Source organism: Cupressus sempervirens, chromosome 8 (genome assembly GCF_028749045.1).
Source record: "Cupressus sempervirens isolate cs-2001-9-10 chromosome 8, ASM2874904v1, whole genome shotgun sequence".
Classification (NCBI taxonomy): domain Eukaryota; kingdom Viridiplantae; phylum Streptophyta; class Pinopsida; order Cupressales; family Cupressaceae; genus Cupressus; species Cupressus sempervirens.
This window is the reverse complement of record NC_143125.1, coordinates 343,111,364-343,127,800: the sequence shown is the minus strand read 5'-3', so window position 1 is coordinate 343,127,800 and position 16,437 is coordinate 343,111,364. Positions and strand designations below refer to the sequence as shown.

Genomic DNA, 16,437 nt, shown 5'->3' with positions numbered 1-16,437 from the left:
GCTTGTCAAAGCTAACCTCCAAATCACCAACATAGAAACTTGCAAACTAAGTAACATCTTCTACGTGATTGCGAAAAGGCTGCAAATCAATGGTAGTTGACTGTTCTTTTTCAAGACCCTCTCTTCGATGATTTTGGTCTACTAGAATTTCTTCATACATACCTTTGTGCTAGGCTTTTGCAAGGAGATCCTAAACCAATTCCAAATATTTTCTTTTTGTCAAATCAGTCTTATTTTGCTGCTCTAGATGAAAATCCATGTAATCACTGAATGATAAATCATTCTGAATTCGCGTAGGAATTTCTTTATACTCTATAAATGTCAAGTATTTTTGCTCTTATATCGAATACAAAATTCTAGGCTAACTGCTCTTGTAGCTTCATAGTACCTTTCTCGATTTTGTCAACTGCTCTTGTAGCTTCATGGTACCTTTCTCAATTTTGTCAAGGCCTCGTATTTTTTCCATAGCTAGACTACCTAGCTTGGTACTAGTTCTTTACGAAATTATTAGAATATGGAATAAATTGCAGCACTTACAATGGTCAAAATTTAACTAAGCCTTTCTCACCAGAGGGAGCTTGACATATTTGTCTCACTGTTTTGATATCTAAGTTCAGTTATTGAGTGATACTGAATGTTGTAGATTGCTTGTAGTCATAGGGGTAAAGTATACGCAATCAGAATTACTATTGTGTTTTTACAAACTTACAGCTTCTTAAAGCAGTGACCAGCAACTTCAAGCTCGCCAATTAGTGCTATGTGAACTGTGTTTGCTTCTCCTATTGAAATTATTCCTCTTAAGTTTGCTTGCCCACCAATTTGCAAACTTCCAAATTTCCTGCTTATGAATTAAAGATGACACCAACTCCACTACCTTCAGTATCAAGAAGTAAAATTAATTGTTTCCCATTGATCTTAGTAGATATATTTGGCACATTCTTCAGGAAGAAGATTCTCCAATTGACTCCAAGGAAAGCTTCTTGGCCTGTTTTTAACAAATTCCCAAACCACTAGCACCTGTATCCAAGAGAAAGTACCTTCACAACAAGACCACAACTGCTGTCAAAAGATGCCTGGAGATAGTATTTATTATTGCCTAAAACTATCGAGGCCTCAGGAAGCTCATACAACTAGTCAGTCTCCACATTATCTTTTGCACTGTTGTCGCCCCCACTATTCAATGTCGAATATTTACAATATAAGAATCTATCCCATTAAACCGTATTTTAGGATTATGTTACCTAGTGGGAATACGCCTATGACTTAGCTCTTTGATGAGAGGCCCACACTTGATGTGTCACTTCGAACGCTTAAAAAATATGCTATACAAAGTCTATACAATGAAGGCATTTTAATCTCTTGCTGGAAACTTTTGAAGAATTTAACAATTTTCCTGGCAGCATACGTAGCAGGAATAACCCATGAATAATTAATCATCTTGATCGATGACTTCCAAACATTCACCCCACTGAACATGGATCATCTGATAACTGCAGAACCTTTATACGTCTTTTGTCATCTTTTCAATAACACCTGCATCGGTAGACTGTTGGGTTGGATGGCATACGAAGAGAGAGGAGCTCTCTAAGTAGGATGTCTATTTAGCACCTTTTCAAGTTGTGGTGATAGCAACTGTAAAAGCACATGAAATGAATCAAGATTTGTCTGATATGCACACTTCAAGAACCCCACTCACAATTTCGGCATGTAGCACTCCTTGACACCTGTCAACTTAATTTGAATTGATAATTGAATCTAATGAATAACGTCCTTTGTCAAGAACCAACATGATTACCTTGGTGTCTGCAATTAATAATTTGTTTATATTGCCACGTATTTCCTAGTTCCGGGTAAAGTAACCAAGACCCAATGAAAATACTTCTTCTGGCAAACACTGTCGTTATTACTTTAACGCGAGGACTTGATAAGACTTGCCTAGTTGTTACAAATGTGGTGTCCACAATAGATGTAGAAACCACGCCCAGAAATAAATGCACAAGAGAAACATATGGCAAAAATTCTCTTCTACTTCCTCAATGTAGACTGATAGCTTCATTCCTTGGGTACGCACTCTTCTTAATTCGCAAATGAAACTCTTATTGTTCCTCCCCGTATACGTGAATCATCACACCAGACAACTTCTCTAATGTTTTCGTAGGATTTGTCAAGGATGGTATAACATTCTTCAACTTCCCCTGAAACTATCTTCAATAGTGGGAATCATTTTTTTTTTTTTCAAGAGAGATGATCGCCTTTTAAAATTCTTGCTCCTTCTACCTTCAGGATTCTAACGCAACTCTATAGTCACATGTTGACAATTGAACATATTATTGTCATATGTCTTGCGAAAATTCGAATACTCCATATAGCTTTCGCTCTCCTATGACTTTTCTTTTGGTATAAGTGGAAAGAATGATCTCTATCAAATTTTTTTTTGTGACTTCCTTTGACGGAAATATATGTTTTCCTTGAGCAACCCGACTCTTGTTTTCAGCACCAATGGGACTATGACGTGATGTAAGAAAAATTACTTCTCTCCCACACCAATTTCAACAAATTAAATACTAGTTTTTCAAGAATGAGTTCGTCCAAGAATCTCATGAATAAGCTAAGTCGACACTCCTTAGGTGCACAAAGCATCATAAAAAGTTCTCAAACATATCTTTCTTCGCCAAATATTTCATCCGCTTCTATAATCCCCAATAGAGCTTTAGAGTCTCAATTACTTGTTAAACTTCCCTAAGAACAAATACCAGAGATGCAAAGAGAAATGTTGTCTTCTTGGCTTAGCTGCAAAGTCCACCAATTTCCTTGCTACAATATGTCATTTATATGAAACCAATGTCCAAGTTTTTAACCATAGGGCCTTATGAAAGTATGTTCTGGAAATAAAAATTTAAGCCACGGAAATATATTCTCGTCAGCTGTTACTGAAAATAATATCACCCAACATAAATTAGTTTCAAAAACAAATTATTAAAATATTCCAAAGATCTTGCCGTGAATGCCACCTTGGCAATAGATTTTTTTGGTAACTTGGAAAATACTAAACTCCTTGGTATGGCCTGATGATATTAAAAAAAATCTCCCACAAAAACAATTTCAGCACCGATCATAATTTTTTGTAAAACCCTTTTGATAAATCCTTTGATGGAAAATTTTGAAAGCTAGTTTTTTCAATAAATTACATAGGATGGCAGGATACACTGCTCTGATACCATTAAAATATCTCAAACCAGATATTTACTCGATTTTTCCTCAAAATATATTCATAACTAAACATATGCAGATGTATTACAAAACACAATAGAAACCAGCAGAAACTCCAATAGATATTAAATCATTCTTTCTCAAAATCATACTCAAGATTCAAGCATATAAAAATGCATTATAGACCCACAACATAAAACCAGAAAACTCTCATAAGATTCCTCAAACATGTTATTGCATTATACAACAGCAATACAATAACCAGCATTCAAAATCCAATCTTAAACACAGTTTTACAGTCAGATTGGAACACTAAGAGAAGAACTTGTAAACGCATGCAAGACATCTAAAGTGACATCTCCACAGACAATGGGTTTGCATCCACTATTTGCTAGCACAAGGGGCTACGTCCTCACACTGGCTGAAAGCTGAAGCTTTCCTGAATAACTCTCACAAGGGAGAATTGAAATCTAAATCATAAATCAAGCATGCCAAATGAATATTAAATCTTCTCCTTTTATTCTCACAGCTGTGACTCTTTACTCTTGGCTTTTTCTCTTATCTCTCCTTGTCATATTTAGCCCATTTTGAATATTAAATTGGCCTTTTATAATAAGCGTCCACGCTTTCATAGTCAATTTTAATATCATATAAATGTGTCCTTTAATATTTCTAATGTCCCAAAAAGGAGACATTACAGATATATGTCCAATAGAAATGAAATAAACTGAGCAAAAAGATGTCAATGCTGACTAATGCCCTTCTCCTTGCTTTCGTGATGCAGAATGCTTTATATGAGCTCATCAACATAAAGGAGTTGATTAGAAGATGAATATACTCCTTAACAAAAAAGAGGGGATCAGTGACTAAGATGACTCATTGAGCATCGAACAAATGATAAACACAAGCATCATGATCCCATAATATATTCTTTCTCAGAAACTATAAAGGAGCTATGATGCTAAGGGTGTCATTGTTCCCATGCATTGGGATATACTATCATGAAGTATGATGCTTAAGGTGTCATTGTTCTCATGCATAGTGAAGAAATCTAATCTGAAACCATTCTTATGAAACTCAATTTTTCCTGTAGTCCCAACCAAATCTGAAAATGTAATAATAGGCCAAACAAGGTAACTGTTGATTACTGAACGAGGCATACAAATAAAATCACCGGCTAGTAAATAGATAGCTGCCATGTCATGAAGACTCAATGATAAATTTCTAGATGATCTGTAGAAAACCTCAAAGCACCTTAGGGATAATTCTAAATTTTCAGCATCACTATGAGTACCATCACTCAAATTAAGGTCTCCATCTATGAAATTATCACCATCGGACATAAATTGAAAAGTAAAATCTCTTGGTTCATCTTCTACCTCATGATACGGTGAGATCATGTAACTGCTGTTGTAAAAATCAGAACTCATGTGTTTGACATCTTGTTGGTCCTTATGGTCTTCATTAGCAAAATGTGTCTCATCAAGAAGGAGAATGGTGGAAACATTGTACTTATTTCTACACCCACAAATGGTATTGATTCCTTCAACAATTTATACCACCTCCATGGTTCTATATTTAATTTCATCTTCCTTGTGGATGGCTGCGGTAGAAGTCTGATTTCCAGCCTAATGTAATGAGTATTGGGTCATACTTCGTTGAAGACATAATTCATCTACCTCATTTTCCTTATCTTCCGCAAACTTGATAGCGAGATCCTTATCCCATAAAAACTGTAAATAATCTGATTTCAACCTTTCAAAAGCTTCTTTGATTGTGTGTAATTGAATACAAGTGATCCCACATGCCTCTCTTCCATTTGAGTTTTTCGCATAAGGTCTTCAATGTATTTGTGAGACTCATCTGCCCTTGTTAAAACTTGGACAACCCTCTCCTCTGCAACCAGCAATTTTCCTTCAAATCTTGCAATGATAAAGGCTTTAGTTCAAATTCATCTAAGGGGTAAGAGCTGTCATAGATCAAATTTTCTGATTTGTTTACGACTGCTGAAGCAATATAATCATCATCCGTAATTGTTTCTACACCTGATGTCATGCACTCTTCTTGGGGTGATCGTGGAATAGCATTACAGTCATCCATGGATTCATCAAAGGAGTTTTCCTCTTCACTAATTTTGTCAAAAATAATCAGAAATTCACCAATTAAGAGCTTAGAATATCTCTCATTAGTAGCAATGGGTTCTTCCATAATTTCATTCTCAACTGGTTGGAAGTCAACCTCCAATTTGTTTTCAGATGTATTTTGTCTCAGCTTGTGCCTCATGAATCAAGTCTCCACTTACATATGTCTCTTTCTCCTTACTGTGTGGCTACATTAGTTCTTCTTTAGCCTGTTGTTGTTTATACTTGTCAATTTTTAGCTCACATTTTTTGAGCATCTTGTTGACCAACTTATAAGCCGTTTTTGAAGCATCTTGTTCTTGCCTTGAAATCGCTAACAACATGTGCATAAGAGGCTGAAAATGAGTATCACTCTTATTTATGGTCATAACCATAATAATCTCTATGACTGCCAAAATATCTGCATGATGCCTTTCCCCAGTTGTGCCCAAAAAATGTTGAAATGTGGTATGAATTAAATCATACAATCCTATATCAAGCAGGAGACTGCACAATCTAATTTCTGCAAATGATTTGAGTAAGCCTTCTTGAGAAACAACAACTGTTGACGTCCCGAAGATTTTGAAAACTATTAATGATTAACTCAAGTACCTCCTTTATTGTGTCTTCTTCATAAGGTTCTTAAGGTGTCAAATTTCTTGTAACCTCCATCAAACAAGAAGTAGCCAACAATCTTATCTCGCTATTTGAGTGCTTCAGCCATTTGTGGGGATTCAATGCAGTCACTGTAGGAGCAAGAGCAATTTGCAATACATCAAAAGGTGATTGCTCAACCATGCTTAAACATCCTTCCAGTTTAATCAAAGTGATGACATCAATTTCCCTCGTTTGTGATTCCAACCCCAACTTCCTACTTGTCTCATAAAGTAATTTGGCCAAACTATTTTCTGACGTCATTTTAGATCCAGAAGAATCACTGCTCCACTGCCCTAACCTCAAGTTAATTTTCCCGTGAGCCTCAATATTATTGCTAGACCCTGCCAAGCTGCAAAGAACCATTATGCCTGCTCAATGATTTCCTTTCAATCTAATTCTGTTCGGATACAAACAAACAGCTTGGAAAGGACGAAAAATGACTCAATACTCAGAAAAGAAGTTAAAGCCTTGTGAAATTAATAATTTTAAAATGTCTTCCTCTACTAATATATGCAGTAATCCGAGAATTCAAGGGTTGAACTTGACAACAGATCAATCACCATTCATCCCATCAAAAATATCAAGCGTAGGCTGACTGAGCACTTAAGACTGAATATTTTGGTTTTCACTAATCAATGATGCCCAAGAGAGTATAATCTGCATATAATTGTTGGTTCCCAACTATACGCACTAGTGTTGTTTGGTGTGAGAATTCTACGAATGTTGGCTCTGAGATTTTATACCAATCTAGACCCAACATCTAATCTCCCATGTATTACTTGGCATTAAAATAATTTTCAACTTTAGATACACTGCCTTGAATGTTATGGTCAAGAGATATGACAGCACAACTGGTACTGAAGCAAGTTTCGGAAATAAATATCCCCTTTAACAATATTCATCTCTTAGAAAACTATCTAAAGCTTTTTTTAATTTCCAACCCAAGCTCCAATAAGCCTATCAATACATGAACCCTTTACAGAAAAGCAAAAGAACAAAGCTTTTATGAGGACTTTCATCAGACTTCCAAAATCATCAGTAAGGTTACAACAGAAACAATGATTCTGTTCGAACCCGCGGTGATAATGTTCAACTCAACTCACAATATCGGCTCGGACAACTCTTCCTTCACTAACATGATAAATGTTGACAAGACTTCTCTGTTTTCCGGTCTCTAATGAATTCCCTCTATTCAGCAATAGGCGAAACCACAAGCTATTTAATTGACAATATGAACCTTGTCTGAGATGGCATATAGCCCAACCTCCTTGCGTATCAATTCCCTTCAGAGAAGCTTCTATTTATGGAATGCTAGAAGACCGTGATAGGTGTGTTATTTTACACCTAGTAGATTTTGTCCTCAATAACAGTAAGTGGTCTGCATTTTCGTTGTTTCCCATTAGACATCAAAGAAATTCCAAATTCTCAACTCTGCATACTATACTTTCAGAATGTATCAAAACTCTCAAATATTGCCTCCAGCTATTCTTATTATTTAAGAGTGTATTGACGCTCAAATTTGAAACATTAAATCACGTAGGTTGAGATTCAGAGTATTTTTCCTGAAGTTCCAACCTAAATGCCATAATATTATGCCAATTGAACAAGGCTCGATGGGGGAGATAAAACAATGACTGCTTACTTTACTTACAAACACAATTATTCATCGTATGATTCTTCTTCTAAGGCTCTAGAAAGTTTGGTGGTAGATCAGACAAGGAAAAATCATATAGAGTTGTTGGCAATATTAATTGTTCGAAAACCTAGATAAGGAGAGATTCAATCTCCCAATGAATAGAATCAAACTCTCTCATCATTTCCTCTACAAATCATGACACATTAGCCAGCTCAAAAATCCCGCAACAATGGATACATTAATACATGAATATGATTCCTCTGTCGGTGTTCAAAGAGGTAATGCTTTGTGCTTATAAAGAATCGTATAATGCCCAAACTCTGAAACTAGCAGATGTCACCTTCACAGTCTTCTACCCAAAAATTATCCTCGGCAATGCTTTTTTTGCAATACTCACAATGCGGTTTGAAGAATCATAACTCCGTTTCACTCCCAAGACGCATAGGCATAGACAATTGGCTTCCCAACACGCCTGTTGCTTATTATTACCAAATTGACCACATGTCAATAATTTGTAGATATACCCAAACACCTTATTCACAAACAGAATATGCCCACGTTAACAGTGTTATCTTCTGCTGCGGAAACAATGGTTTCAACTATGCCCACTAATCGTTGTTCTCAAAATGTTGCGACTAGAATAAGCGAATTTTCAAGAGGATAAATCATTTTTATGGGTAGTTTGACTGGAGCATTACCCTCTAGTATAGTAACTCCAACTTTATTATTGTCACTCACGAAGAGACTTTGCACATAACAATATAATTTTCAACTGCACTCAACAAATATTATGTCATGAAGATGCAAAATGTCACCAAATTGTTGTCCACATTCGGTTGCCCAAGTAAATCTTGCATCTATTTGAACGTCTAGCCAAGAATCTTATCGCACATGTAACGGTCTTAGTAGTTGTCCTAGCACCTTCCAAACTTACATGCGTCCACCAAGAATGAATCTCCAGTCTACTATAAATCTCTTGTGGTAATTTACAGATGTAGTTTAGACGACTCTAGCAAATACAATGTAACACGGGGATGCGTTCCCCCCCCCCCAAACTGTGTCATCTCGGAGACGGGGATGTCCCTAGGACGGGTGATAGCGTCTTGGCGTTTCAGGCAATGCCACTTAGAGCGCCACCACAGCTGGAGATGGCAAGACGTCTCTGAGTGTGGGTGCGAGGGGACGCGAAGAAGTCTCCTTCATTGCGAGGGGACGCCAGAATGTCTCCCATGGCAAACAAAAGAGGCAAATTAAAAAATAAAAAGTTTAAGGCATTTTTATAATGTTTTAATGTTTCTACTTTTATGCTATTGGGTTGTGAGGCCCATTCCTTCCTCCTCCTTTGTTCAAAAGCCTTCTATTCATTTTTATCACATTTGCATTTCTCATTGTTTGCAACAGCAAGAATAAGAGTGAAGAGCTGAGATAAGGGTTTGTGCAAGAGTGAAGAAAGTGTTTGCAAGTGAAAAAGAAGAACCTAGGAGCAAGAAGAAGAAGAGGAGGGGGGTTTACCATCTTGTTTAAGGAGATTTTCAAACAAAAGGTAGGGTTTTTTACTTGTTTTTCTGATTTTCAAATGCATGTTTATAAATTATTGCTCAATATTTTTAGTACTAAATGTGTGTTGTTTCATTTTGTTATAGTTATGATTATGATTCATTCATTGAATCATTTATAAATAGTAATAATTAGATTAAGATTCTTGATGTTTCATTGTGCAAATTCTTGTTATTTACTTTTAGCTTTAAATTTTAGAAAATTTAAAAAGAAGGGCATAGGCTGAAAGTTTGTAAATTCAAATTGTTAACTTTATTTTTAAAAAAATTCATTTTGTTAAATGCACTCTCAAAATAAGGTCCCACATTAATACTCATAGTGATGATGAGATGGAATTTCATTCAAATAGTGGCAGTGAATTAGAATATGAACTTGAGCCTGAGGTTGGGGCTGAAGATGATGATGACACCGTTGAGAGGAGTGAGCAAGAGAATGACATTGGGGCTGAGCCAAATCAGCAAGGGGCCCAAACTAGTTCCACTTCCATGGGTACTAATTTTGTACTATCTCGTATTCCATCTATTGATTGCCCCTCCCCATCTTTGGCAGAGTGGGCTTAGGGTAAGTTTGATCCAAAATCTCCTTTAAAACAATTTGCCACTAGAATAACAAACGGATTAGGAACAGGTAGCACAAAAAAGTGGAGATGCAATATTTGTGATGTATGGTATGGTAGCACCACTAGAGTGAATGTACACTTCCTCTTTTGGACAAGTAAAGTTGTCTTACCATGTAAGTTTTTGACTCACTCCAAAAACTTGAAATTTAGAATTGAATTCAACAAGCTTTGGGGAGTTCCAGAGGACTTGGGCCTTCCAGTGCCTACTACCTTGGCTAGTAGGCAGCAGATTCAGACTATACAAGAGGTGCATTAGCAACAAATACAGGGGCAACAACACCGACGCATGTCTTCTTCCAAACCACAACATAGAGCTTCATCTACTACATTGCTCGGAGCAGCCTCCGCACCTTCCTCTACTTATAGCTCTATAAGTGTAGCAGCAGCCAAGATGAGCAAGGGGAAACGCAGGGCACAACCTAGTGACAACAACCCTATAGCAGAATTGTTTGTAGCCCAGACAAGAGAAGTTAGATGCATGCACTGGGAGAATGTTATTTGCCAATGGCATTCCACTTCATATTGCTCGGTCTCCTTATTTTAAGGAGGCATTCCACAATGTAGCAAAGGCGGGGTTAACATCATATGTGCCACCAGGTGAGCACAAATTGAGGAATAAAATCTTGGATGATGAGTATGCCCAAATTAGTGAGTCCATGGAGACCATGAGGGATGTTTGGGAGGAATCAAGGTGCAGCATTATCATGGATGGGTGGACAAACATTAGACACTGTCCACTCATCAATGTCACAGTCACATGTACAGAGGGCCCATTCTTTCTTAGGGCGGTTGATTGTTCAGGGCATCGAAAAGATGTTGATTTTCAGTTTTAGATTCTTCAGGAAGCCATTGAGGAGATTGGGCCACAAAATGTGGTCCAAGTAGTGACAGATACAACTCATGTGTGCAGAGCTGCAGGGAGGCTTATTGAGGCCACATATCGGCATATTTGGTGGACTCCTTGTTGTGTGCATGTTATGAACAATGCTCTAAAGGACATGGGAAGATTAGCTGGATAAAGGGAGTGGTGAATGATGGTAGAGATGTGCAGATATATATCTGCAACCACCACAGCTCACATGCACTAATTAGGAGCTTCGCCAGGAAGGAGTTCCTGAAGCCAGTTGAGACACGATATGCATCCTATTTCATTCTCTTGGAGAGAATGCTTGAGTTGTAGGAGCCACTGCAACTAATGGTTATGACAAAAATGGAATAGGTGGGATGGTTCCAGGTCAGAGCAAGGGATGAGGTTGACGGATATAGTTAAGAGTGATGTATTTTAGAGCGATGCAAAATACATTGTCTCTATTATTAGGCCAATCTTTTAGGTGATTAAATATGGAGATGGGGATGTGTCTATACTTGGAGAGGTGTACGAGTGCATTGATTCTATGCTTGGGCAGATGAGGGTACTTGTGCGAGAGAAGGACCCCACATTAGCCTTCTAAAATGATCACATTCGGCCTATTATTCAACGTAGATGGAACAAACTTAACACACCCTTACACATGGTTGCATATACATTGAATCCAAGATTGTAAATGACTAGGACTAGTAGAGTTACACCACTTCACGATGATGAGGTGATTTATATTATATAACACTTTAAGACTTTGTCTTAAGACTTATATTCTTATCATTTTATAAATTAAAATCATTTACATTACTAGCATCTTGATTCTTCCATTTGCTAATAATTTGTACTTTTTTAATTTTTTCAAGTGAAGGAAGGGTTCTTCAAGTGCATAGATAGGATGTATGACCTTGAGACAGCAGCTAAGATTCGCACTGAGTGGACCAAATTTGCTACTTTTAGGTGTTACAATCAAGCGGCAAAGGCAGATATTACTAGCATCTTGATTCTTCCATTTGCTAATAATTTGTACTTTTTAAATTTTTTCAGGTGAAGGAAGGGTTCTTCAAGTGCATAGATAGTATGTATGACCTTGAGACAGCAGCTAAGGTTCACAATGAGTGGACCAAATTTGCTACTTTTAGGGGTTACAATCAAGCGGCAAAGGCGGATATCAAGACTATGGCACAAGAGGATCCCATTTTGTGGTGATCAACTTATGGAGTGAAATCTACAACCACCACACTAGCTATTTGTTTGCTGTCCCAAGTACTTAGTTCCTCAACTTTTAACTTTTCATTGTTCATTGTTCAATGATCATTGTTCAACTTCTAATTCCCGAGTCCCACATTGGCCAATTATTTTTCATCTCAGGTTTCTAGTTCCTTAGCTTCTGAGAGGACTTGGTCTACATATAGCTTCATCCACTCTCTTAAGAAGAATAGACTTACCTCTCAAAGAGCAGAGAAGCTAGTGGTTGTACACAGTGTGTTGTGTATCGGTGACTGCAAGACAAGTGTGTACAAGGAGAGCCCAGTATCATGATGGGATGTAGAGCCTAAGGAGCCATCGCAGATTGATGAGGAGGAGGATGCTTTAGATCCATCCACAGAGCTAGCTGGTGTTCCCTTTTCGGCTCTTGATCTTGGAGAGGCTGATAGTTCTAGTGGCAATGAGTTTCAACTTCCAGCCTCCAAGGGATGATCATTGATCACTGATTTGGCACTTTGATTTGGACTCTTCGAGACTTGTAGTTTTTGTTTGCATTATATACTTATTGTGATATCATGATTCATGGCACATGATACTTATTGTAATCATCTTTATGTCATGACTCATATTATCATTGATTACTATTAGATAGTAGAATCTAGATACTCGTACTATTGATCTGAAGACTGATATATAAACTAATATCTATTATTTTTTGATGTTCAATGTTCAATGTTCATTGTTTGTCTGTCATTTGATCATGAATCATGATGTTCTAGTTGAAAACTTTAATGCAATGTTCAATGTTTAAGTTTTTTACATCTTTGTATTTTATATTGTATAATTGTAGTGCATCTTTTCATAACTAGCATTTTAAGTACCATATGTATAGTATATACACCCCTGCTCCCTTTGCCACCCCTCTGTCCCCAAATCAAGGCCCCTCTATCCCCTCGTCTCAAAAACTTGTCCCCCCATCCCATCATCCCCCCATTTCCCAAGGCGGTGTAACTATGAGCAAACACAAAGCTGGTGACAGTCTCTAAAGCTATTAAGCCGAGGTCCTCAGTGCATATATCCATCCAAAGGATACTTTCACCCACAAAGATAACTATTAATGTCCAAACTATTCATGTCCCTTCTAACTTGCTCCAAGATATCATTTAGAAGACATCTTCATGGACAATTAATAGGTCCAAACTGTAATGTTTCATTTAAGAGTTGATCTATAAAAACCAATAAATGCTCATTAAAATACTTAATTCCAAACAACTTAATATTTGCTATTGTATTATAAAAACAAGCAATACAATAACATGATGCATTCCAATCTTAATTACAGCAAAGACAGTCAGATTGGACAATAGCAATACGTGTGAGCACAAGTGAGACACTTGAAATGACGTCTCCCACAAACAAGGGGTTCTCGTCTACTGTTGTCCAGATAGAGGGTTTTGTCCTCAAAGTTGGTTTTGAAAATGAAAGCAGTTTGCTTCTAAGATTCTCTAAGAGAAAATTGATCTGAAATCCAATAACCAAGCATGCTACAAGTGAACTAGCTTCCATATTTTAAAGCTCAACAATGTGACTCCTCTACTTCCCTCCTTGTCCTTTTGTCTTATTCCCCTTTTTGTCACCTTTCAGCTCACTTTAGTAATCTTAAATTGGCCCTTTTTTAATTCCACATTAAGCTCTCAGAAAACAAATTTAATATTACATATTTTCGGGCTTAGTTTTCTCAATGTCCCATAAAGTGGGCATTACAAGCTCTTGGTTCTATCTTCTCATATATTTATTTGTTGAGAAGAGTAGCAGCAACATCATCAAAAACTAATTTGTTCTTGGTGGGCACTGAAATGCTAAGTGTTGTCACAACTCAATAGTTGTTTGTTAAAGAACATAATAATAAGACAGCTTTGCTCTCATCATCTTGAGTCGTACCCACCAAATTTGCTTGGTTAATAAGTGTGTTAAATTCGATAAGGTGATTTACCATAATCCCACCTTCCTTCATCTTTAATTTGTATAACTTTTTCATAATAAATACTCTGCAGTTGATACTATTGTATACAGGGTTGTAAGTTTATCCCATAATTCCTTTGTTTTTTTTTTTTTTTTTGGATCGGTAAACGGCTGAAGCCTATATTAATTATTGTTATTTACTGTAATTAATTATTTTTTTATGTGTTAAGCGAATTCAAACCCAAGACCTCCCACATGAGAGGCTCACAAGTTACCGTTGTGTTGTAGGCTCTTGCCTCCCACAATTCCTTTGTTATCTTCTCACCAATGACATTGAAAGAATGTTATTGGACTCCGAAAGGGATATGGTTGTTCTTGCCTTCTTATCTATAATTTCTCAATCTCCATCCTTCATTGAAGTTGGCTTCTTCAATTTCCCCTCAAGCACAAGTGAGAGGTCTTGCTTTATCAGCAAAAACTCCATCTGTACCTTCCACAAACTGAAATTTTAACTGGAGAAACCAACAATAACCATTTCTGCCCCTGGACTTTGATCTTCTAGAAGATGTGGATCTCCTGTTATTATTTATACCTCTATTATGGCTCCTTCCTCCATTGGTTGCACTTATGACAAATAAGGCATCACTGAAAGAGAGCTCTTGGTTCTATCTTCTCATATCTTTGCTGGAAAGAGTAGCAGCAATATCATCAATATCTAATTTGTTATTGGCAGACACCGAAGTGCCAAGTGTTTTCACAACTCCATCCCAGATGTTTGGTCAAGAAAATAATAATATGACAGCTTTGTTCTCATCATCTTGAGCCATACTCACCAAATTTTCTTGGTTGATAAGAGTGTTAAATTCATTAAGGAGACTTGCCATGATCCCCACCTTCTCTTTAATTTGTATAACTTGTTCATGATGAATACTATGCTCGCAGCTGATGCCATTGTATACAGGGTTGTAAGTTTATCCCACAATTCCTTGGTTATCTTCTCACCTATGACGTTGAAAAGAACATTATTGGACAGTAAAAGGAATATGGTTGCTTTTGCCTTCTTTTCCATAATTTCTCCTTCATCGAAGTTGGCTTCTCCGATTTCCCCTAAAGCACAAGTGAGAGGCCTTACTTTATCAGCAAAAACTCCATCTATACCTTCCACAAAATGAAATTCTGTCTTGAGAATTTCTCTCACTTTGCTTCCTCTATGACCCGGAAATTTCAATCACCAAATTTCAAACCAGCAATCCTACCTTGCTCTAAAAACAATTAAAAAATTGAAAGAGCGTAATACAGAACAGAAGCAAGGATGAAAAACAGAAAACACAACACAAAGATTTTATAGTAGTACACCAACTGGCTACATCCACTTTCAGCAGAAAAAACTTCATTTATCTCAGTTTTACAATACATTTTTCAGCAGCAGTAGATTGGAATAAGTAAGCATAAAAACCTTATCCAGAATGTGAACGGTCAAGGGACTCTTCGAGGGAAAGGAAGAAAAAACCAATGGACTTCACCTATCCAACACTTTGATGGAGCATTAAAACCTAGAAATTAAGAACATTAAGCAATGGAATTGGGATATATGATATATGGTTGACTGCTAATCCGGATTCTTTACTTAAGAGCATACCTCCCCTGGGCGGATGACAAGGTCGATGCCCCGCAGAATTTCGAGGCGAGAGTCACTAACAACAGCTGTTAACCCCTTCACTTCAAGAAGCGGCTCATCCACTCTGGCCGCGGCCGCTCTCACCTTCTTTCTGCAACCAAATTTAGCTGTCCTGCACAAACCCTTGGGCAGAGAAGTTGGGAATGAGCATGACTGCATTTTCACGCTCAACCCCGCCATACTATTTCAGTTATTACTTGACAATGTCGATTCTATCAGGTATCACCTCTGACACTGATGTGCAGATTGAACCACGACAATTAGCAAATAGGCTTCTCTGTACTCAGAGAAAATCACAACATTAGTAAACACCTCGCCCAAAGTCTTAAAATGGGAATCGATCTCTATAAGATGTTGTCATTGCGTTTATCTGTAACTTGGTTGTAATATTCCCCCTCTTGTCTCTTCCGCGACACCTAAATGGAAAATGCAATACTCTATTCTCCAACCAGCAGAACCTTTTTGACCATCGTGTTTGAAAAAGGAGAGGGGCGAAAGATTTTTTGTAAGTTTTATAGATTACAGCCGTGGAGCATTGTAAAGAAAGGAAGACAGCCATAAGTAACAATAAAAAGTTATATAACATTATAGCCATGGGTAATAAGAATTGTTCTATAACATTCTATATTTATGCTGTAATCTCGTTTGTCGCGTTGTGCGTTGATGGAGACTATAAATGAATACGGAAGAGAATATTAAAAATATGATTGATATGATATGATATGATAGATTTTAATGACGTCCACGAGACTAAAGTAGTCTATGGGACCCATGCAATCGCCCTCCCGAGTCAGGAGCCAAACTAGTCAATTGCAAAGTTTTGGTTAACTTGTCTCTTCTTCTCTAAATTTTGATAATCAAATCCGCTGTTCTCTTCACTTGATCTTCCTCAAATAAATAGTTGAAGTCCTTGTTCTGCAGAATTTTTGT

General features: G+C 37.2%; 1 protein-coding gene across 2 annotated transcripts in view; it reads right to left on the bottom strand.

Annotated features, from left to right (window-relative positions):
* NAP7 (non-intrinsic ABC protein 7) overlaps nt 1–15,951 on the bottom strand; it is a 53,811-nt gene extending 37,860 nt beyond the window's left edge. The window contains exons 1-2 of one of the 2 annotated variants that reach the window (XM_089797629.1): nt 15,820–15,951; nt 15,469–15,782 (exon numbers count right to left, since the gene is read on the bottom strand). In XM_089797629.1, coding sequence (XP_089653755.1) covers nt 15,469–15,687 — 219 coding nt within the window. In that variant the 5' untranslated portion in view covers nt 15,688–15,782; nt 15,820–15,951. Of the gene's footprint in view, nt 1–15,468 lie in introns of both variants that reach the window. The other variant, XM_089797628.1, reaches the window with a different exon arrangement.
* Nucleotides 15,952–16,437: the final 486 nt, after the last annotated feature.